At 40.2% G+C, this 24215-nt stretch overlaps 1 protein-coding gene and 2 pseudogenes across 3 annotated transcripts in view; 1 reads left to right on the forward strand and 2 right to left on the reverse strand.

Annotated features, from left to right (window-relative positions):
- Positions 1-241: 241 nt before the first annotated feature.
- Positions 242-24215, reverse strand: part of GHR (growth hormone receptor) — a 249659-nt gene continuing 225685 nt past the window's right edge. For all 3 annotated transcript variants that reach the window (XM_008692587.2, XM_008692585.1, XM_008692588.2), the window contains exons 5-10: positions 22601-22773; positions 18709-18887; positions 11916-12081; positions 8359-8449; positions 3571-3640; positions 242-3255 (exon numbers count right to left, since the gene is read on the reverse strand). In XM_008692587.2, coding sequence (XP_008690809.1) covers positions 2284-3255; positions 3571-3640; positions 8359-8449; positions 11916-12081; positions 18709-18887; positions 22601-22773 — 1651 coding nt within the window. In that variant the 3' untranslated portion in view covers positions 242-2283. The remainder of the gene's footprint in view (positions 3256-3570; positions 3641-8358; positions 8450-11915; positions 12082-18708; positions 18888-22600; positions 22774-24215) is intronic.
- LOC103664662 lies at positions 12088-13426 on the forward strand (annotated as a pseudogene).
- Positions 14728-15104, reverse strand: LOC103664661 (annotated as a pseudogene).

Raw genomic sequence — 24215 nt, forward strand, 5'->3', positions numbered from 1 at the left:
CCTGAGGAGAAGGCACCGTCCGGGCAAGCCAGAATAATATTTTCGAGCTGGGCTCCTGTTTCCTCAAAAAAAGAGAGGTAGGGAGCTGCCAGCACAGAGCAAAAATCTCCACATCCCCTGCCAATGTGTTTAAGCCAATTGTGCTAAGCTCCCCTTCCTGTGAGAAGAACTGAAGAGTGCGCAGTCTGGCTGAGGGTGCTTTTCATGTGGGGGTTTGACAATAGAAGCATGCCATGACGAATCCAAGAAAATAAATTTATTAAACTTTGAAGGAAAAAAATCCACAGACATAAGGAAAGTTAAATATAAACTGCAGGACACAACTAGTCATACTAGTGAATAATGGCTTGTGTGGCCAGCAAAGTACCAAAATGACATTCTGAGACTGATTGAGGTATTTAGCTATTTTTGGCTATAGAAATTGTTGTCAGCCTATTGTGAAATAGTAAGATAGTTTTCCCAGGCACACAGTTTTAAGTTGAATTAGGTTCTACACTGATGAAATTGTATATGAAACTAAATTATGTAGCTCTTAGAGAAAACCATAGCAGCAAGGTAGCAGAAAATCTATTAAACACCTATTACAAAGTAACACGTTGAACTTGGAACACCCAGTTCTAGCTTTTCACTGTCCTTCCTGCAAGAAAGAGGGAATTTAAAATTACCAACCATTAAGCCTGTTTCCTAAAAAGGTCTGAGCTAAATGGCAAATACTATTTAAGTTACAGCTAACTTTAAAGTTTCATTAAATGTAAAAAAAAAAAAAATACTTAAAGTGAGAAGCATTCTTCAGTGAGATGAGATTCTTCTCCTTTGACAAACCTTTTGGGGAGCAATCCCAACACTCCTAAGAATGATGCTGAGGTTACTAAGGGATTGAACAATAATATACAATACTTCAGGCCTCTTCCTTTCCTTCTGACTACCCGCTTTGAGGCCAAGCCACTCAGAGAGGAAATAAAAAAGGAGGAGACTTCTTGGTTTGCTACTTTAAATAAACCCGAGAAAGGGTTTGGTGAGGAAGAAAGTTTCCGCTCCGGGTTTAAGAAAATTTTGACTTCTCCGTGGGGATTTAAAATCTTGTTCCTTCTGTTTCTTGTTACCAGGAAGAGTGGGTATATGTCTGGCTATTGGCTGTGAAACAAAAACCTATTTCTTGAACTTTATTCCATGATCTGGTTTAACTTCGCTTCGACCTGCTTCAACTTACAAAATGCTTGTTGTACTTTAGTCCCTTCTTCGGTAACCATGTCATAAGATCAAGTCGTGTCTGGAGAGATGCTACCACAGAGGTTGTGGGGCCCACCTCTCAGGACCTGCCTGCATTAAAAACTCACTTCATGGGCAACAGGGGCACCCAGCAGCCTGCCCACAGGGCCCGGCTAGCCTTCCTCCTTCTCCTAGCGTGGAGCTCTCTGGCATAAACCAAAATTCGGTAAGAAAGAGTTTTTTGTCTGTCAGTTTTGGTTCACTATAAGTTGTGCGACCATCTTAAAGTCTTCTCAATTAACAAATATTTTTTTAAAAATTTCAATAAGATGAGCCTGTTCCAGTAATGGAGGTAAGAACAATCATTTGAGAACTGTGTAAGGACTTTGGGGAGGTATAAAAAGGGCCTGGTAAAAAACTAACTTGTTTATTTGTTTTTCTTTAGGTGTACTGACCAAAAGCAGTAAACTAGCTTTAGACTAGTTGCTACATTCTTTAGATGGGTCAGCATGAACTACAGTACACAGTGTGTAGTGTGATATAAAATAGCCGTGCTTGAAGTGTAAACTATTAAAAATATCTTTATAAATTTTATGTCAAAATAAATGTTTTACATATCCAAACTATTTTTTGCCTTCTTACCTGTAATTTTAGTTCCCAATGACTTAAAAAAAAAATTAGCCTGTGCTCTGATTTGCATTCCATTTTCCTGAACTGCAAAGCCACCTGATTTTTCGCTTTTTCAAAAAGCATGATTTACTATACATTAAAAACAGCCATTCAATGCTTAGTATCACAAAATTAACACCCACATTAACAAGACAATCACTGCCACTAAACAGTCTTTGAGACAATTCTTTAAAATATTTACAATTCACAATAGGAATATCTATCTGATTAGGCCTTCTTCTTCTTCTTCTTTTTAATATTATGTTTCAACATTTCAGGAAAAGGCATTTAGAATCCACTCCCCCATCCCCCCCAAAAGGTTTAAACATTGTTTTGGTTTAAGCACTCATGCCCCAGCCAACTCTTCACCATTAAATACGTAGCTTGTGGGAAATCGAAGAAAGGCTACGGCAGGATTTTGTTCAGTTGGTCTGTGCTCACGTAGCCGCACGATGAGAGAAACTCTTTGTCAGGCAAGGGCAAGGCCGTGGCATTGAGCACGAGGCCCCGCGGAGACTGTACGATGTGGATGGAGGTATAGTCCGGGACAGGCATCTCAGAGCTCGGAGCCCGCTCTGCTGTCCCAGGCTGGCCAGCGACAGTGGTAAGGCTTTCTGTGGTGATGTAAATGTCTTCCTGGTTAAAGCTTGGCTCTACACGTGATTCAGCCTCGACGTGAGGCGCCACAGTGATGCACTTTTTGGCATCTGCCTCGCAGAAGTAGGCGTTGTCCATGATGAAGTTTGCCTGGCAGAGCGAGACCACTTCCGGAGGCATGTCACACGGGGCTATCCCTGCCTTATTCTTTTGGCCTGGGGAAAGGACCACACTCCCTGCTGGAGTAATGTCGCTTACCTGGGCATAAAAGTCGATGTTTGCCAGTGAACTCGGATTGCTTAGCTGAGGATGGGCAGCTTGATGAGTTGACTCGGTTCCACTAATCAGAAGTGGTCTTGGCTTGTTTTCCTTTGCCAGGATAACGCCGGGCTGCTGAGTGGTAGGGGCGGTATCAGTAGAAGGTGAGTTACTTTGATTCTTCTGGTCAAGGCACAAGAGATCTACTTCCCCTTTTAACCTCTGTGGCTGAGCAACTTCTGATGTACCATCGCACACGTCACTGGCATTGAAATCAGTCTCCAGAATGTCAGGTTCATAACAGCTGGTACGTCCAGAGTCATCATCCTTTGCTCCAAGGATGTTGAGTGACTTCTCACGGTCGTTGCTGAGAAGTCTGTCTGTGTCTGATCCTTCAGTCTTTTCGTCTGGGTCATCAATATCCAGCTCAATGAATTCAACCCAAGAGTCATCGTTGTAGAATTCAGGTTTATAGTTGTCATGAATGGCTAAGATTGTGTTCACCTCTTCTAATTTTCCTTCCTAGGAAACAGAAAGAAAATGAAATCTACGAAAAGAAACTCACAATGATTAAAGGATTTGACAAATAACACCCAGAGACTAAAATTACGGTTACAATAAGAACAATAGTAACAAAACCATATAATAAAAAACACATGAGTGTAGAACTCTTAAATATACAAGACATTCTCATAATTTTAAGATATATTATTTTGAAACTTTTTTTTTTCCCAGAGGGGTTAAAAAATGGAATGGGATACACAGAGCTTGCAAAAGCTCTCAACACAGGTAGCATTTGATTAGTGTGATCTGTCACTTAGATAACTTATTAAGTACCTTTAGGAGATCTGGATCAATTCCTTTAATCTTTGGAACTGGAACCGGGGGAAGAATCAGCATCTTAATCCTTGAAAACAAATGAAATTTTGGTTTGACATATCTGCAGAGTTATATAATTCTCTTATTTCAAAAGACAGGAATAAACTATTGGTGGCACTAGTACTTATTCCAAATATCCTGGTGCTCCACAATAATGCAGAATATGAGGAAGAAAAATAGTAAGTAGTAAATGATGAGGAAAAACTATAGAAGAAAAAAAAAAAAAGAACAGAAATCAACAAAAAAGCCCTCACATGAAGTCAATTTAAATAAAACATGGTTTCCTAGTTTTTTTTTCCCCTCATGTCTTTATCAAGAGCAAGCATTAGTATTTGGGAATGAGAAATTTGATTCCATCTGAAGCCAACTTCCATTTCATCTATAAGGATGGTAATTTTAATGTACATCTCATCAATAGTTTGCAGAGAAGAAGAAGAAAGAAAAGAAAAAGAAAGAAAAAAGAGCCAATTCATATGAAATCAAAATTATTTGCACCTTCAAAAAAGGATGGACTGAGATAAGTTTGCACCGCACAGCTCACATTAATTATAAAATTATCTAAGATGATCTCATAAACCAGGTGTCATTGCAGCGTTCATTACAGTTGGGAAAGACTAAATTTGAATTATCTCTAACTGATCCATATGGTTCTGCATATCCAATTCTATGATGCACTTAAATTTTCTGTTCTAAATATTCAAATTATTTTTTAAAGATTTTATTTATTTATTTGACAGAGAGAGAGAGAGCACAAGCAGGGGGAGCAGCAGGCAGAGGGAGAGGGAGAAGCAAACTCCCCACTGAGCAGGAAACCTTTAAATTATTTTTGACCATAATTCATTTCAATGTGTATCCTGCCTATCTTGCACTTTATCATATCCCTAGCACTTAGAACAATTCCTGGCATGCAGAAGGTGTTCAATAAAAATAAATTTGAATACCTCATTTATCTAGTTCGTTAACAGTGTAACTGGAATTTATGTCTTAAAATTAACATTGCAGCTCTGGAAAAAAGCTCAGAGATTAGCTATTCCAGTCAACTCATTTATTGTTTTAAAAAACCCTACAAGTCAGAGATGCCACTGTTGGGCAGGGATGATAAACTGCTTTTGGGATATCGAATTATTAGCTGATATTCCACTTAATGGGAATGGACAGTCTAATCTATTCAATAGGGGACCCATTCTCTCAATATTTCCATCTGCCTTTTTACCTAACCAAGGAATAAGCCGAATTCTGTTTTTTAAATTGCTGTAAGTAGCCTCCACTAGGTTTACTTAGTGGGGCAAGTGTTAAAACAAATTTTACTGGGGCGCCTGGGTGGCACAGCGGTTAAGCTTCTGCATTCGGCTCAGGGCGTAATCCCGGCGTTATGGGATCGAGCCCCTCATCAGGCTCCTCCGCTATGAGCCTGCTTCTTCCTCTCCCACTCCCCCTGCTTGTGTTCCCTCTCTCGCTGGCTGTCTCTCTCTCTCTGTCAAATAAATAAATAAAATCTTTAAAAACAAAACAAAACCAAATTTTACTGATGAATAGGAGATATATGAAAACTATAAATAAATTATTAATAATAACTGCTACCATTTTTTTGGAATGCCTCTGATAAACCAGACACCATAAGATATATTTTGCACTAACCTGTGGGCTGGCAAATAATGGCCTGAAGGCCAAATCTGGTCTGTTCTCTGTTTTTGTGAATAAAGTTTTATTGGAACACCGTCCTATTCATTAGTTTACACGTTGTTATAACTGCTTTCATGCTACGGTGGCAAAGCTGAGTAGTTGTGACCTAGACTGCATGGCCCCAAAAGCCTACAAATTTTACTCTCTGGCCCTTTATAACAGAAGTTTGTCAAACTTCTGTTATAAAGGGCCAGAGAGTAAAATTTATTGAACACCATACATTAAACATTTTATTTAATTCTTATAGCTACTAGGGAGGCAGGTAACACTACCTGTGGAAAGATTTAAAGATTTAAGGAATGTATTCAAATCATACACAAATTCCTGGCACAGCTGGGCTCAAATCCAAAGTACCTAACTCCAAAACCCAGGCCCTTTGCCTTCTGTCATCCTGCTGTGTTATCTGGCCCTGCGTCTCTCAATGAATATTTTAAATGTCAAAAACAGAAAAATGCAACATAATTGTAATGACAGGAAGCAAAGATTCCCGAATGTCTGATGTTGGACTCTGTTACGTGTGCCTCTCGCTTTCGCAGAGGATGATGCATTTAGGCACATGCTAGCTATCTGGGCATGATGGCGGGCTTCATGCTAGGGTCACGGGCCCCGAGGCCTTTAGGATCCAAGCGGGTCATGCAAGTGAATGAAGCAGGCCTGTTGCAACATCAGAGGGAGGGATGGGGAGAACACAGGCCCTTGCTGAATGGAAGAATGGAACGGTTGGTCCTCTGCTTCAGCACACGTTGCCATGCAGGAATGTCAACTGAGTTTCACTAGATCTTTCCGTTGATAAAGATTCCCTGGAAATCTGGATTTTTGTGTGGAAATTCCCTAGTGTGTAAACACTTTGTAGCAAATCCATATAACATAAAGTAACAACACATTAGGGTCTGCAGGCCGAGTCTGGCTTTCGGGTGGCTGGTTTGGCACCTCTGTTCTAGGCCAATCCAGTTCTTTCTTTTCTGGTTAGTAAGAGCTCAAAGGCTGGGGTGAGTTGTACGGTGGGAATGACTGAGAATAGCGTACGGATAACCTGGCATGAAACTCTGTGACTCTGCTGTCATTTTATTCAAATCCAAATTATACTATAAATCTCACTGTAGCTGATTCTTAGTGATCTGGAAAGGGAAAAGTGGCCTGGACTCAACACTTCAAACAACAGGAGGACCTGAAGCCTTTCGAGCCCTAACATTCTGGGGAAGGCCAACATAAGTACCGTGTTCTTCGGAGTATCATTTTAATGATTAGAACTTCATGTTCTTTCCACACCTGCTGACAAATGTTTTCTCCTATTTTCTCCTTTCATTGGAACATGGAAATTGAGACCAGGGTTTTTATGGGCAAATGAAAGAACAAAACTAATTCTTTTCTACAAAGAACTTAATTTAGTACAGGAAATTTGAGAGTACAATAAAGATTTTGAGCAATTTTACAATTTGGTAATTCTGACTAAGCGTCAAAATTAAGAGCTTCATTATCCTTAGGGAACACTCTTATACAAAGGTTAATATATTTTCGTTAAAATCCTCTTTGTTGAGTGAATTTTTTTTAAAATATTGTCTAATATAATTATAAGCTAATATAATTAAACAACATAACAAATTTACATGGCCTTCACAATGACTCAAAATTGACAGCTAATGTTAAGAGTGAATTACTTTATATACATAGTGGGTATATGTAGACACATATAAATTAGCCCATCAACTGTATAGATCAATACATTCAAATTAATCAACAGAATAATTTGGCTCCTTTGTGGTTGGCATTACTTAACTATATAAATTACTTAAGATTCTATAAATGTACTTACTATTTTTTTCCCAAACAACTGAAAACTGTATTGTCTTGCTTTATAATACTTGTGCTTATAAAAGAAATGTTGCTAAAAAGCTAGATGCAAAATCATATTCTGCAGAATGAATTTTGCTTTCCCATTGGTTTACATTATAGAAGTGAAGATGCAACTCTAATTAAAAAAGCTTTTGCAATGTATTCACATAGATACTGTTTTCAATTTGCAGATGTCTCTTGGCTTCAGCTGGAGAAAATGTCTTCAATTTTAGGTAGGGTGACCCACCACCCTGGTTTGTCTGGAACTGAGGGGTTTTCCAGGACATGGGACTTTCGCTGCTCAAACCGGGAAAGTTCCAGGCAAACTGGGAGTGTTAGTCTCCCTTGTTCTAGGAGAAGGGGCAAAATGAACCCATGGGACTTAAAAAATACTCTAAATGTAAGAAAATTTGCAATCGGTACAGGTAACTTTTCCTATATTTTGTATTACAATATCCTGTAGTCTGTGTGGAATTTCTTTCAGGAAGAAAAATAGAGTGACAGCTCATACAGCTCAAGGGAAATTTCAGGGTCATAGAATCCAACATGTCTTATTACCCATGAGAACATGGAGCCCAGAGAGGTGAAGGGACTCAAACAACATTAAACAGCAGTGCAAGAATAATAACTAGAACCTGAGTCTTGGGACACCAAGAGAATACAATCTCTTCAAACTCAGAATTTTAGCTGTGTTTACAAATGTGGGTCATTTGTAATAATTTAAATAAAATTTAATAGTTTCAATAAAACCCAGATTTACTTGAAAACGCCATCCTATGCAGTCTAAAATGGCTTTATTAGATTGACTTACTAGGTGGCTTTCGTTTGGCACTTAAATTTGCTTGTCTGTTAGGACTGTGTCAAACTTAGCTAACGGTTCAGTGCCGCCTCACTGTCCTAGAATGAACTGGCCAGTTTGTTGAGGACTTTGAAGAGATCAAGAGGCAGCTCTGAGATGACAGTTTTGTTAAGGAGGTGCCGATCACAAGGTGTGCGGCCACCAGCCTCAGCCTCCGAATGTCCTATACAATGTCCCAGATCCAACAGACACCCGGGAATTCTCTATGCTGAACACAACAAAGTGGTAAATGTATAACTAGAGATAATATTTTACTGCACTAATTAAAATTTTCACTCATGATTTGCAAAAGAAAATATCAAATAACGAATGGAAACACATTCGGAAATCTAAACACTGGCAAAAACATTTAAATACTTTTTCACACCTACCTTTGCTGTTTAGAAAATATGAATAAAAATAGTATCATCGTTAGCCCAAATATTCCAAAGATAATAATTAAGAACCATGGAAACTGGAAATCTGAAACACACAAGAATATTATCTCACTCATAGGAATAGTTGACATTTACATTTCACCTTCCTTTTTCACATAAAAAATATTCCTTAATTTGTATTCATCTAATAAAGTCAATGATTTCTCTTGATAAACACTAAAACGGAATGCAATGATGTAGGAGTATTTTCTGTTTCAAAAACACCTCTGTCCACTTCTTCAAATCTTTTCACATATGAAAAAAAAATCAAAATGAAGAAAAAGCAAACAGTTTAAGCACAATCCGTGTTTATATAAAAAGTTCACAACAACCGTTTTAAGCACCTTATGTGTTCAGGGTGTATCATTAGTGGCTTGAGATCTAGAAAAAAAATGCTGCTTGTTAGCATACTACTTTACCCAAATGATGTCCACTTGGTTCACCCTCCCTTTGTCCCTTCCCTTCCCATCCCTTCCCTTTCCTCCCCTCCGCTCTTCTTTCCTTCCTTCCTTTCTCCCTTCTCCCTCCCAGGAGTCTGTCTGTCTGTCTGCCTACCTATTATCTATCTATATCTATATCTATATCTATATCTATATCTATCTATCTATCTATCTATCTATCTATCATCTATCTATCATCTATCTATCTATCTATCTATCTATCTATCTATCTATCTATCATCTTTTGTATGGTAATATTTTTTTATCCTCCAGACTAAGGATCCATCAAAAAGATGGGGGCAGAGTTCCTATTTTTGAATCATGACTGAAACTTCTTAGATATGCAGACATATACTTGATGGCTTACAAAATATCCTTTGCCAGAAGAAGATCACTACTGGGGCTCCTATCTTCTATTTGGTAGCAGAATTGGGGGAATCTGTTCATAAAGCTTCAACCTCACTTCTTAAGACCAAGTGCCTACTGGCTGCCTGCAGTAGGTTCCCAGGGCTCTCCACTTTTTAATCAAAATATAGTTGACATACAACGTTCTCTTAGTTTCAAGTGTACAACATAGTGATTCGACAATTCTATACATTATGCGGTGCTCACCATGGTAACTGTAGGTACCACCTGCACCATACAGCGCTATTACAATATTATTGACCACATTCCTATGCTGTACTTTTCATCCCTATGACTTATTTATTTTATAACTGGAAGTCTATACCTCTTAATCCCCTTCATCTATTTCACCCGTTCTCCCACATGTCTTCCCCTCCGGCAACCACCAGTTTGTTTTCTGTGTTTATGAGTCTGTTTCTATTTTGCTTTGTTGTTGTTGTTTGTTTGTTTTTTTAGATTCTACATATAAGTGAAATCAGAGGGTATTTGTCTTTCTCCATCCTACTTATTTCACTTAGCATAATACCCTCTAGATTCATTTATGTTGCTGTGAATAGTGAGATTTCATTTTTGTTATAGCTAATATTCCATTGTATGTATATATACATATATATTATATATATACATGATACATACATATCACATTTTCTTTATCCATTCACCTACTGATAGACATTTAGGCTGCTTCTATATCTTGGCTATTATAAATAATGATGCAATGAACATGGGGTTATATATATTTTTTCAAATTCGTGTTTTCATTGGGTAAATACCCAGTAGTGGAGTTACTGGATTGTACGATATTTCTATTTTTAACACTCCGCATTTTAATACTCTATTCTTAAGACTCCCTGCTGTTTTCCCTAGTGGCTGCTCCAATTTACCTTCCCACCAACAGTGCAGGAGGGTTCCCTTTACTCCACCTCTTCATCAGGGTTATCTGCTTTACACGAAAAGACAGGTGGAATTTACTTTAATGTTGCTTTATTAAAGGTAGGATTTTATGTTGTAATATTCCTTTGTTATTTTTACTTTCTTATTCAGTTATTAAAATCCCCAAGGGGGATATTTATGGATATTATAAAGAATTAGTGGAGGAGAGAACGCCATTTTGTATCTTGTGATATCTGTAAGTTTATATCAATGACATATTCAGGGACAAACAAAGCTAGAACTTTATTTTTATTTATTATTTTTAAAAAAGATTTATTTATTTATTTGACACAGAGAGAGAGAGCACAAGTAGGGGGAGAGGCAGAGGGAGAGGGAGAAGCAGGCTCCCTGCTAGCCCGATGTTGGGCTCAATCCCAGGACCCTGGGATCATGACCTAAGCCAAAAGTAGACACTTAACTGACTGAACCAACCAGGCACCCTGAACTTCTTCTTCTTTTTTTTTTTTAAACATGTAAGGAAGAACCAGTTAAAAGATCTATGCTTAATTGAATTAAATGGCATCACAATAAGCTTAAAGGGTGAGTGGCAAATGTACTTTGTATTTTTTATTTTATTATTATTTTTTAAAGATTTTATTTATTTATTTGAGAGACAGAGCACAAGTGGGGGGAGGGGTAGAGGGAGAGGGAGAAGCAGACTCTGCTGAGCAGGGAGACCGACTTGGGGCTCCATCCCAGGACCCTGAGATTACAACCTGAGCTGAAGGCAGATGCTTAACCATCTGAGCTACCCAGGCACCCTGCAAATGTACTTTTAAAATCAGAATTTCATTATATCAAATATTGTTTAAAAGAACAAGCCTGTTAACTAGAACTTAGAAAAAATGGCGCTACAGGCATTTTCATTTAAGTGCTCTCTAGTATTATGGGTTCTGCCTGTAGCATCAATGCAGAAATAGAAATTTAATTTCTCTGTAGCTTGGGACTGTTTTATCAGCAAGCCTCAGCTCCTCATACATAGCCCTGTACACCTTCTGTGCTTCATTGTAGAGGCACTGCAGCTAATACCCATGTGGGAGGGATAACTTTATATACTTACTCTTCATTGTTAAGCAGACTTCCGTATTTCTGTATCAAAAGTTCTAATTCTTTTACTCTGAATTCTTCGAACTTGAATTGTCTTTGTATTTTTCTTACATAGGGCCTTCAAATGTTCCATGTCATTCTGTCACATAACTAGCATGCTACTTATAAAGCCTGTCTCCAGGTAAAAGCCATACCTAACCTTTCTAAAACCAATAAGCAGCTGCCATTGACTACCTATGCTGATACAATAAGGCTTTCTCTTAGATGTCACGTATCCATCCATCCATATGCATCTGGTATTTCTTCACTATGCATTTGAAAAGCATTTTTTTCTGACTATAAATGAGAAACAAACTCATTATAGAAATCTTTAGAAATATAGAAATGTATAAAGAAAAGAATCATCTGAAATTCTGATATCCAGAGTTATCCCCCATCGATATCTTAATGCCTCTTCCCCTCTGTAACTTACATCTACCTCCGGACAGCTCCTGAACTGAATCATCACAGACTAAGTTCTCCTTCCACTTTTGTAATGAATAATATTTGTTAAAAAGAGTGAACTTGAGGTCTCTCGCCCTGACATTTGATGCTAATGGATCATGATCTGAACAACACCTTGACAATGGAGGCAATGTGTTACTCTATTGACAAAAGCCATGTTGGCTGCCATTTTAAATCTTTTACCTTCTTCACATGCAAATGGACTCATCTGAGGAAGTGCTACATACAGCACTTCACTGAACTCGCCATATTTTTCAGAATTTCGTTGTCTGGATCTCACACGCACTTCATATTCCTTATCCAGTCTCAATGAGTAAACTGGAACTGATGTTGACAATACAGGGTCCATCTTTCAAGACAAAATACAAAGCTGATTGGTTAGTGAGACAACTCGATGCAATGAACTCTATTAAGGTGTTTCTACATTTGTATTCAAAATGAATTTCTGTTAAGTAGATAATATTTTAAAATGCATTTGGGGGGTGTTGGGTGTTGGTCACGGCCAGCGCCTGCACAGCCCCTACTCACCGCCTCACCGGCCTGGGCGCTGCAATGGCATGATCTAGCGGAAAGATGGCTGCCGTTGGCTATTTTAGTTTTCTTTCTGTGGCAAGACTGTCATGGAACCTGGATATTTCAGGAAGTCCTGTACCAAAATTGACTACAGAAGAAAGAACCTCACAGACCAGTAACAATCGAAGAAATTGAGAAAGTTATCAAAAAACTACCATCCCCCCGAAACACCAGGCACAGATGGTGTTACAGGTTGAAAATATCCTTCGTGAAGAGGAAAGCTCTTAAGCAACATGGTGGATTCAGAAGCTCCTGAAAAGAGGCCGCCCATCCTAACATCTTTAAAACAAGATCTATCACCTCCTATTGCAAATGTTGGTGAAACGAAGCATGATTTGTGTGGCTGCTGTGCAGCTTTCGACAATGCAGCGATCACATTTCCCACTCAGAAGGTGCTCTTTTCGGCAGCTGTATGGAATCAAAACCTGGGACACAGAGCTTCAGTTGAGGAGGGATGGCTTTCAAAACTTGTACTGCGGAATCGTTCCCCCACTGATGCAGAATACACCTACACTGGCACTTAGATTTGGTCTGTACGAGGACTTGTCTCGTTTTCTCCGAAAGCGCATCAGCACCGCTGAGTCAGCAACCCCTAGTGCGACCTCAGTACTTGCAGAGACAACAGAAGCAATTCTCATTCCATTGTAAAGAGTTCAGACATTGCTTCAAGACCACAAGCATCATGATAAATTTACAAACACTTACCAGGCTTTCAAGGCACTCAGATGCTATGGAATGGGAGAGTATTATAGAGGTTTGGTACCTCTTCTTTTTTGTAATGGATTCAGCAATGTCTTTTCTTTGGCCTTCGAGGTCCCATTAAGGAGCATCTGCCGACCCCAATGACTCGCAGTGCTCATTTGACAATGATTTTATCTATAGAGGTCTGCCGGGTGCCATGTTGGGAATCTTGTTTTTCCCAGTTAATGTTGTAAAAACTCATCTGCAGTCTCAGATTGGTGGAGAATTTCAGTCATTTCCCAAGGTTTTCCAGAAAATCTGGCTAGAGCGGGACAGGAAGCTGATGAATCTTTTCAGTTGCTCACCTGAATTACCATCGGTCTCTGATCTCTTGGGGCATAATCAATGCAACTTAGGAGTTCTTGTTAAAGATTATATGAAAGAAACCATCAGTAAAGCGCCACTTATTAGCTGAATAGGCCTAAGAAGAATGCAGTTTGGCCATGTTCTTAATTGGCCAAATACAAGTTGGTGTCATAAGTTCGGGGCACGGTGAATTATGGGCAAAGACCTTTTCTTGAAGTACCAACAAATTCAGAATAAAAGGCTCTAATAGGAAAAAAAATAAAATGCACTGGAGGAGTTTGCTTCTTAAAGGAAGATCAAGGCAAATAACTTTGTAAAGAAGCATTCTGTTTCATGAATCACAGTCCTCAAAGTTATTGTGGTATAAACCCAAAGATATAATAGACTTGTTTAAAGAAATGAAGCTATATCTTTGTACTAGGCTGTCAGATATTCTATATAATCAAAGCATAATAGAATTATTATGGAGAATGGTGGAACTATAAAGAAAATTACGGATATGCTGCCTACCCTTTGGGATATTATAGTCTTGTATGAAGGCATAAGAACAGAAAAAAAACCATATTTCCACACCAAAACAAATCATAGTCAAATATACACACACACGTACAGCTTGCTCTTTGGAAACTTCACCTATAAAAGTTAAGCGAAGTAAAAGTTAACTGACCCCTTTGGACTATCGAATGAGATTTAGCAGAGATGCGATACAAAGTGCGACAAAGCCAAGCTGGGATGCAGACCTGAATGGTCAATCGACTGAGCCCCATGCTCCCATGGACCCGGCTCAGGGTGCGAGCTTCGTACCTGTGCGTCAACTGAAATCCAGCTAGATCAATGGACTTTCAGGGTTGAAACTCTGATCAGTAACGTTTGGATTCACATCGTTGCTTTTCCTGGACGGTCAAACTTTTTGTTTCAGGACTCCTTTATACCCTTAAAAATTACTGAGAAGCCTAAAGATTTGGGTTTATTTGGGTTATGCTTATCAAATATTTACCATTTAGAAATTGAAACAAATTTTTAAATTTTAAAATTAAAGTAATATTAATTAAAAAAATTATTGTATTCTCCAAAACAACATACAATTTTGCGAGAAGAGTGACACTGTTTTACATTTTTACATTTCGGCAAGTCTCTCTAAAATGGCTGATATAATACAAGATGGCTGTATTTTTTTTTTTAAAGATTTTATTTATTTATTTGACAGAGACAGCCAGCTAGAGAAGGAACACAAGCAGGGGGAGTGGAAGAGGGAGAAGCAGGCTCCTAGTGGAGGAGCCTGATGTGGGGCTCGATCCCAGAGCGCTGGGATCACACCCTGAACTGAAGGCAGACGCTTAACGACTGCGCCACCCAGGCGCCCCCAAGATGGCTGTATTTTTACATCTGCTTCTGTATTTTTTTTTTTTTCCTAACCAAAGTTCTCACATATTTATTACTCAACCAGCTGACCATGGCAGAAGCATAGTAACAGAGAAAAATCATTTCCCGGATAAAACATGTCTATCGTTCAGGCAGTAGTGATGTTTACAGAGTAATAGGATAGGAACACCTCCCTTCATCCGGCATTAATATGTGTGCCGTCTCATGTGCGATCCCTTAGAGACACAGCTTGGTTCTCCTCCAACGCCTCCTCCTGGAGTTGTACCTGATTTTACCAATATTCATCCAAATCCACTAGGGAATGGCATGATTCTGCTTTTGTTTCTTGGCCAGGAATCGCTTGATCCTTAAAGTCTTGTGAGACGACATGGCGAGGAATAGTCAACCACACACACTGTGATGGTGGAGGAAAGGAGCCACATCTGCTTCTGTATTAAATCTGTTGTGTTGTTTTGGTTGAAGGGCATTGAATAGAATCTGGTCTCACACAGATATATAGTGAAGAAAAGTTGGGATATTTTAATGGCCTTTTCAGATAACTGTGAATATTCTTCTTCTTTTTAAAAAGATTTTATTTTTAAGTAATCTCCATACTCAATGTGGGGCTCGAACTTACAACCCCGAGATCAAGAGTCACATCCTCAGCTGACTGAGCCAGCCGGGCGCCCATGGGGATAGTCTTCTTCAACAATGATACCAAAACTCAACAGGTGCTAGTTTTTTTAAGTTCCTAAGACATGTTAATTTTGAAAAAGTGCCCATTGGCACTTCTTGCCCTACAGTATTAAATAAGACTGCCTACAGAAAAATTCAGTACTGGGGATAGTTCAGAATTGTGACCTTCTATTGGATAAAAAAATAGGAAATATTTGCTTATAGACATGTCTATAGATAGACATCTCAGAAATCTATGAAATTTGCAAAGATCACTCTGCTCCATGGAAAGCGGTTCAGAGTGGGGGAAGGAGTGGGGACAGAGACATCACATAGGAGGCCGCTGAGGTGATCCAGAAAAGCCGCGACGACACCAGTTCATGATATGATTCAGAGCATGAATTCATAGGAATTGGTGATTATTTGGATATAAGGAGTAAGAGTAAGATACTAATAGATGTCAGGACAGTATTCTGGATTAAATTTGAACAACCGTATGGACATGTTGTCATTTACTGAGATGAGGGAGATGAGGGAAGTAGGAGGAGGTTTGAACACGTTGCTTTTTTGAGATGCCACTGAGGCATCCCAGTGGCTATGTCCAAGTGTGGAATGCGGTAATGAGGTCAGGGTGGAACCGCTGTGCTAAGTGCCCTCGTGTGTTGACATTCATCTGGTCCTTTCTATTTTTCAACTAGCTTCCACCAAATGGATTTTTTTTTTTTTAAATACAACTACCATGTGAAACAGAGAGAGTGAGCCTGACCAGTTTTACAGTATGATGAAACACTCTGAGCGAGAAAAAGGAATGTTACATTCAGCAATAGGAGCCTCATATGCATTATGAGGAGTGAAGGAGCCAGAGTCAAAGGTTACTTTATTACATCATTCCATTCCAATGACTTCTGGAAAAGGCAAAGCTACAGAGATGAGCAGATCAGTGGCTGCCAAGGGTTCGGTTTGGGGGAGGATCTGACTACAAAGGGACAGCATGAGGAAGCTTTTTGAAAGTTATGATAAGTTGTTCTGTATTCTGATTGTGGTGGTAGTTACCAAGCTCTATGGATCTGTCAAGACTCACAGAATCATACAAGTAAAAAGTGGATTTAAGTGTGTGCATATTTTTGAGCGTCTATGAAAAGAACTTTAAGCAAGGGAGTGTATTTTAGAATGATTACTCTGGCTCCAGAGTGAAGAATGGATCAGATGTGTCAAACACCAGAGACATAAGACCTGCTCGGGAGACGGGAGACGTTGTATTAATCCAGTCAGATAGGATTATGGGTCAAACTAGGATGGTAAGCGTGGTAGTTACTTAAAGGTTAGTTGCAGCGTGGGATCTGAAGCTGTACCAATGTATCTTTCCTACCTTGCTACATTAAAGTCCACCTTTCCGCCTAGCATTTTGAATGGATCATTTCCCCACACATGGTTCTGGTTACATCATGTATTTGTCACTTGGAAACTATTGGCTCATTGAGTTATGCAAACTTTCTAAATGTTCACACGTTTTTATTACACAATATAAAAAACCACTGTAGCTAATTGGTCTCATCAGGAAAGTCTTCAAAGACTGGGAAAGCTCTCCAGCTCACTGCTGCAGATCAGACGCAAGTTGTCCAAAATTCGAATTTTCCTTTGAAAGCTCAAGTTTCATTGGTAAAACTGCTGTCGACCGTTTTTCTTGGACTGATAAGCCCACTTACTTCCTTTTCAAGAAATGTTTGCCAAATCCTTGCCAACTTCACTACGAATAACCATCCATTAGTTTATCAGTTGTTCTTTCAAGTAAAAATGGTGTTCCGTGCAAAAAAGCAGCTGGTGCAGCCGGCAACCCAGCCACACGAGCGCCTTGTCAAGACAACCGTCGGCAGCTCAGGACGCCGCACGAGCACGCTACGTGTCTTCAACATGTGTCACACGGGATATTAAAAAGCTGCATCATCAAAGGTTGAGATTTAATGAAATTAATAAAATGTGCAGCTTCCTCAAGACCATTCTTGTGTGAGGCTGGCCTTTCCCCCGTTACCGTACGCGCATGGTCGGGGCGGCTGGCGAGTGTGGTGACGGTCAGTGCGGTTTGGAATGACCACCTTGATGGCGCTCAGTGGGCAGCAGTGTCCCCACCGTTGCTTTTGCACCATCGCTACAGATCTCAACCCGGTGAAAACAGGGAAATAACGTTTCAGTATTAGTATGAAAACACTCTTGACCTTGTGGACTCCGCAAAAGGGTCTCAGGGACCCTCAGGGGTTCCACCAGTGCACACTCTGAGAACTGCTCCCTGGAGCCCCTAGCACGGTGCCTTGTGCACAGTAGTTATTTCAATATCTGGTTGCTGAGTAAGCGTTTGACTGAAACTTGAGTTTAGAAAGTCTTACGTGACTCAGCGACCAACTGGGCTTTTTTGCACCAAGTTAATGGAACAGATATCTAAATTAAAGTGATGCTGAAAACAGCACCTCAAAGCCCAGTATTTAACTGTTCACAGCTGCTCCGAACTTAACTTTAATGACAAAATTGGCTTCTTTTTCAGCAGATCCCTGAACGGTCTGTTGTCTCAAAATTCTGGGAGTGAATCTGCCAGGCCAGGGGCACGACATGCTGATTGGCCAGAAACCACTTGGCTTGGCCAGGGCTACGATTCTGTGGTTAGACTGATTTAGAATCAGTTATATTGGGAACAGCAAGATAATCCTGCTTTTCTCCGTGTTGTGTGCCATGTGGAACTTATCTAAGTGTCTAGTTCCCACATATTTGTCAAGGAGGTAAGGAGTTCAGAGGTCAACCATCACCACGCCACTCGACTACATAAAAACCTCTTAGCTCGATTCTTCCCTGAGGTATGTAACAAAACATCCTTCTGAAACCTCTAGGGGACAAACTCCCTTCCTCTGTTTTCCTCCTGGAGTCACTTATGAACTGACTTTAATGGGGGGGTTCTTGTAAGTAGGAGCAACTAAAATCATGGGAGAATAGCCATAGCTCACTATTGACCTTGATCGTGACTCTTCCCATGTTTAGCCACATCCCCAAAATAGCTTAAGTAGCTAGAGTATACAACTTTGTTCAAAAGTTGAACAGGACACTGAGGATGACTGGGGAGATAGTTTTCTTTCCTTCCTCAGGCTTCCACAGAAGCTCCATGATGATATTTACTGACGATGTCTGTTTTCCTCAAATAAGAAAATATGGAGTCTATAGACGAGCGTGTGGAATTAGGTCAGAAGGAAGTCTAACTGTAAACGAGAGAAGTATTGCTGATAAAAAAGAAGAAAAGGCAACGCATTTTTAAGTGTGATATGTAACGATATCTTACCATTTTCCACTGGGACTCGTTTACTTCTTTGTATTGCAGCTCATACTCCAGGACTATCCAACCCTTCTGGACATCTGCGTTGGGTGGTGGTTCCCATCTCACTTGGATATCCGCATGAATCCCCGTTAAACTGATGTTCAGTAAAGTCCAGTTGAGGCCGATGGGTGGGTCTGGTTGCACTGTGCATTTTGACAGAGTTAGTGCCCAGAGAGACAGACAGGTACAGCTTGATTTAATGGAGTGCTTTTTTCTGAAGAGACCAATTACTTTATGCATGTTTTAATTCATACCCTTAATTCTTCCAATATTCTTATTACACTCTCATTGTATCATTGTATAAGAGAGTATCATTTTTTTTGACTTGAGTATGATCTTTTAACTTTGAAGAAAACCCCTACAAAAAATTCCTTTTCAAGTTTAAAATCTGATCTAAAATTTTTCTTGAGGATCTGCCATGTCTTACATTTCTTTTAGCCCTGATAGGATTAATGCTTTGGGATTTTGGCCACAGAATTCATCGTAACTCAAAACTGAGGAACAGAGTCACAAAGACCTAGAGTATTTAAACATGTGGCTGTTTTTGGAACCAGGGATAGAGAAATCTTTTTTATTCCAAATTGTTTATTACCTAGGGCAAGGATCTTGTCTTATTAATTTCTGTATTGCTACCAGAACAATCCTTCCAAAGACTCTGCTAATGCTCCTTAGCTTGTTGTCTTCCATGTGTGATGATTTTTTCAGACATAAGAAGGAAGGCATTGTACTCTTCTCTCAAATGGTGATGAGTCAGGGTTGTCTGTCTCTTATTTAACCGCACATGAACAATCTGAAATAGTGTTTTGCTTGGTTTCTATTGACATACTGTACATTCTCTGGTAAATCAGCTGTACTCTGCTTATCAGGACTGCAAAGACTACAATTTCCCAGAGACCGATAAAGAGAAATATCGATTCCAAAGCAAGGAACTCTATCTAAATTTACATTCTAGATAGTTCCCGATAAATTATTCCTCTTTGGGTCTCAGTACTGAGGTTTTCAAAAGTCACTTGCAGATACAGAGTAAAATTTACTTTCTTTTCTACCGTTTGTAGCAGGTCACCTGGAGTGTTGCAAAGTCTGGATCCCTAGGGTTGGCCAGAGAATCGCCTACAAATGTAAGTGTGAGGAGCTATAACTGGCTGTTAAAACCCGGTGGCCAGAAGGGGAACCTTTTGCATTCAACCAGAGTGAAAACAGACCTTACTCTGAAGGAGCATGATATTGGCCCCTGTAGAGTGGACACAACTTTAAAAAATAGGGAATCCAAATATGACTAATAATGACCACATTTTGGAAATTAAATTGGAGGGATCTGCAAAATAGCTGAGCTGCATATGGCTACAATCATGACAGTAATGCTTGGCCCTTCTGGATTTGTTGGGGACTGAGGAATTCTGATAACTGAAGCTTAACCCTTTAAGAGACCAAAATATAAAAATGTTTTTGATTGAAAAATTCCAACTCATTACTTATGTTTCATCTTAAAAGCTCCCCTTTCTATTTATTTATTTATTTATTTATTTATTTATTTAATTTATATTTTAAAGATTTTATTTATTTTACAGAGAGAGACAGCCAGTGAGAGAGGGAACACAAGCAGGGTGAGTGGGAGAGGAAGAAGCAGGCTCCCAGCAGAGCAGGGAGGCCGATGTGGGGCTCGATCCCAGGACCTTGGGATCACACCCTGAGCCTAAGGCAGACGCTTAAGGACTGAGCCACCCAGGTGCCCCTCCCCTTTCTACTTTAAATAGAAGATGTGGAACATGGTCCCTTTGGAGAGGGCTTGTACCACTGTTACAAGCATAATAACCTCCCCCCTTCCCTCTGTACATCCTGCCACATGCTCTACTCCACAGCTCCTCTGAGTTGCAAAAGCACCTGAGACTGAGTACATCCCTAGGCAGCCCCTGGTCCTCTCCCCAGAATGTGCTCCTCTGTCACCTTCCCTCTCTCTGTTAATGGTGCCTGCTTTCCTCCAGGTGCTCAGGATGAAATGAGTGAGCTCTTCCTTGACGCATCTTTCTTTCAGCACCTCTACATTCTGTCAGCTATACTTTCAAGATGGTCCTGGAGTCCAACCACTGCTCACCACCTGCACCTCCACATCCCACTCCTGCCATGATGCTTTTTTGCCCATATTGCAGCATTAGCCTCTTTTTTTTTAGACCCTTTAAATGCTCTGAGCCTCAATGTCATCATCTGTGAAATGGGGATTATTATAGAACCTCTCTCACATGGTTATTATACCTGACCCATAGGTAAGGGCTTTGTAACTATTAGTTAACTATTATTATCCTCAGGTCATTTCCCTGCTTAAACATCCTCAAATGTACCTCCTGGCAGTAAGATAAAGTCTAAATTCCTTTGTGGGGTATACAAGACCACTTATGATTTCTCCGGCTGATCAGTCAGGCCTGCCTAACTGCTCCTGAATCCTTCAATATTCTGTGCAGTTTGTCACTTTTGGAACTTAGTAGTTGTGGGAAGACACAGTCCATCTGGTATACTTGGAAACTCCCACTGATGCTTCATGGACTAACTGAACTGCCTGCCATTTCTGGGCAACACTTCTTCATCCCTCAGGCCCAGTCATCATTGTACCTTTGGCCACTACCTGCGCTTACTATGCTCTCCACACACCTTGAGTCCAGCACCTAAGACACAGTACTGCAATTATTTATTTAATTTACCTGACTCCCCTACTTGACCATATCTTACTCATTGTGTAGCCACCACACCTAGCACAGCATCCAGGGTGTAGCAGACCCTCTGTGAAAGTCAGCCATGGAAATGAGTGGGGGTAGCTACTAGCAGGGACATGGTTAGAACATGGGTCTTGACCTGATATTCTTACTTCAACCCGTTTAGCTACTCAACAGCTATGTCTATTGATATCGGGGCTATATACTGAATAGTCTCTCCAAGTTATGCAGTTGGGTTCTCTTTTTGGCTTGTTCTTCTCCCTGACAGGCTATCAGATTTATTTGTTTCTGCCTGGAGCTTCTAGCCACATTCTCTTAGCCTCTTTCAGTCTGCTGATGCCTGGGAAACCACACACAAGCGTGTAAAGACAGCACGTCTCAGAGAAACTCCAAGCAATTTCTATAACAGATTAACTTTTGTGGATAGATTCTGAGGCACTAACGTCAGCTGCTCAAAGTCCTTCTTTGATTCTTTATATTTTGCTGTTTACACTATTACAGAATAAACATAAATATTCCAATTACAGTTGTTTATTTTGTTTTGTTTCATTTCCCCTTGTGTCCACACGATGGGCAAGGGATAATCTGTCTAGATCTTTCATTTAGCTTATTGAACTCTGATTATCTCCAGTGTTTGTCTTGAGATCTTATAAACATGTCTTTAAACCGATTTTGGGGCTGTTTTGTAAATATAAAATTCCAGAATTATTATGCTTTGTGATAAAGAAAATCTAGGCTTTTATCACAGCGATGATAGAGATCAAAGTTCAGCATATTTCAGATCTGAATACAATAATTATATTGAACAATTAGTAAAGAAGGAATCTTAGGAGTCCACTGAGTTTGTCTCTTGTGGTGGTACCCAAGAACACAATCCAGCTTGAAAGACCTCCTTAAGGAAAAGACTCTGCAAGGCTCCCATTCTTTTCTTGACAACATTTACTGCCAGGTTGTCTTATGTTAGAGTCAGCTTCCATTCCCCCTGCCTTCTCCCTGTTGGTCACTAGCTGGTCTCAGGCCCTATAAAGTAGACCTCCATTCACCTTGATTACAATGGCAAAGTCTTTCTACTTGAATACACTTGGACACTGAGGTTTCCCTGCTTATTTAATCTAAAGCCATGTCAAATAAAACACAAACCTGTGATTTACCTATTTCCTCAACAGAGAAACATTTTTGATCCACTGTATCACCATTGCTGGTTAGCTTGATACAGTAGGGTATCCAAATGGAGGTATAAGATGAATTAAAGTAACAGCTGTTTTCTCCAGCAGAGACATAATCGGGACATTCTTTCCATTCTTGAGTCCATTCTTGAGTGCTCCTGAAATGGAGGGTAAAAAAGGATGAATTGTTCCAAAAATCATGCCATGGTTTAAGTCAAAGCGAGGTGCCTGACAGATTCAATAAGCTGGGACACAAATATTTTACAAGCAAGCACTTTCGCAGCATCGCTTGCAAGAAGTCTCACATCTGCGGACCCATCTGCAGTGTCTGCAGACTGACGGGAGGCCGCTGGTACTTGTACTGCAGCAAAAGCATCTGTTCGTTGACCACGTGATGTGCCAGCTCCCAAATTAAGTAATCTGTGGGCAGGTACTTGATCGTCCTCGTTTCACTGATGCGGGTTCCGAGGCTTAGGGAGGTTTAAAATGTTCCTTTATTCAAACACTACAGAGGATGAACTCCCAAACTATAAAGATTCCCAAAGAACAGTGACACTCTGGCCCAGATGTTTCCCCAGCTCATGGTGGAAGAGACCCAGGAGGCACACCGACCGGGTCCTTCAGGCTGCGTGACACGGAGATCTGGGGGGCCTTGAGGTGGAAAATTGGCTACCACCCTACTCTGACCCACTGTGCCCTGTGTCCATCTCCCCAGGGCTGTCTTATGCTTGGGGGAGTTTTCCTGAGGTCCTGAACTCCTTCCCAGATTCCTGGTTTTTCTCCTTAATTCCATGAAGAGGCACGAGAACACTGTAAACACGCTGGACCTCCAGGTGACATTTATGAAACATGGGGATCCTAGACTTTTTCTCCCCACCCTTGAAAGAGACAAAAGGCCATGAACCCAGAAATTAAAAATTCTTTCCAAACCCAAAAAGCAATTTTTTTCTATTTTGTAGGTAGAATGAACACTTCATTATAATATAAAAAAAATGGAAGCAAAAATGGGCTGAATTGAATCAATGTGTTTGCCTATCCGTTCCTTTTTTTGTTTTCTCTACAAAAAACAAGTTCATATTTTCCTACATCTTGGCTCAGCTAAAAACAAACAAACAAGCAAAACAAATCACGGAGGAAAGACGGACACGGAGAATACTGAGGAAATCAGAGAAGCCGCGTCTGCCATTCACATTCCGCCATCAGTTATTCGCCTCCAGCCACTCCACAGAGAGCAGCATGTGCCCGACGACCTAAAACGTCGGCAGGGTGTGAGCTGGACGGAAAAGAGATGCCGGGAAGGTTACTGGGGAAGGAAGCAGAGTTTAGGGAAAGGAGATTCCCTGGTTAGCTGCGATGGGGGCCTGAACAAAAATGCAGAGCAAGCAAGGATTGCCCCGACTCAAGGCCACCCCTGCAAGAACGGAGGAAAACGTGTGCTAGAAGGTGACACCGCCCTCCCAAGTCCCATCTCTCTGACTGACTGACTGAGTCCAGCAAACCGTCTCTGGGTGTGTACTAGATACGTCCTACAGGAGGATTCCATATGCTACTAGCACTGTGTGGATATAATGATTAATAAGATCTCATTCCTACCTTCCGG

The sequence above is a fragment of the Ursus maritimus genome, unplaced genomic scaffold, assembly GCF_017311325.1.
Source record: "Ursus maritimus isolate PB19 unplaced genomic scaffold, ASM1731132v1 scaffold_15, whole genome shotgun sequence".
NCBI classification, from domain to species: domain Eukaryota; kingdom Metazoa; phylum Chordata; class Mammalia; order Carnivora; family Ursidae; genus Ursus; species Ursus maritimus.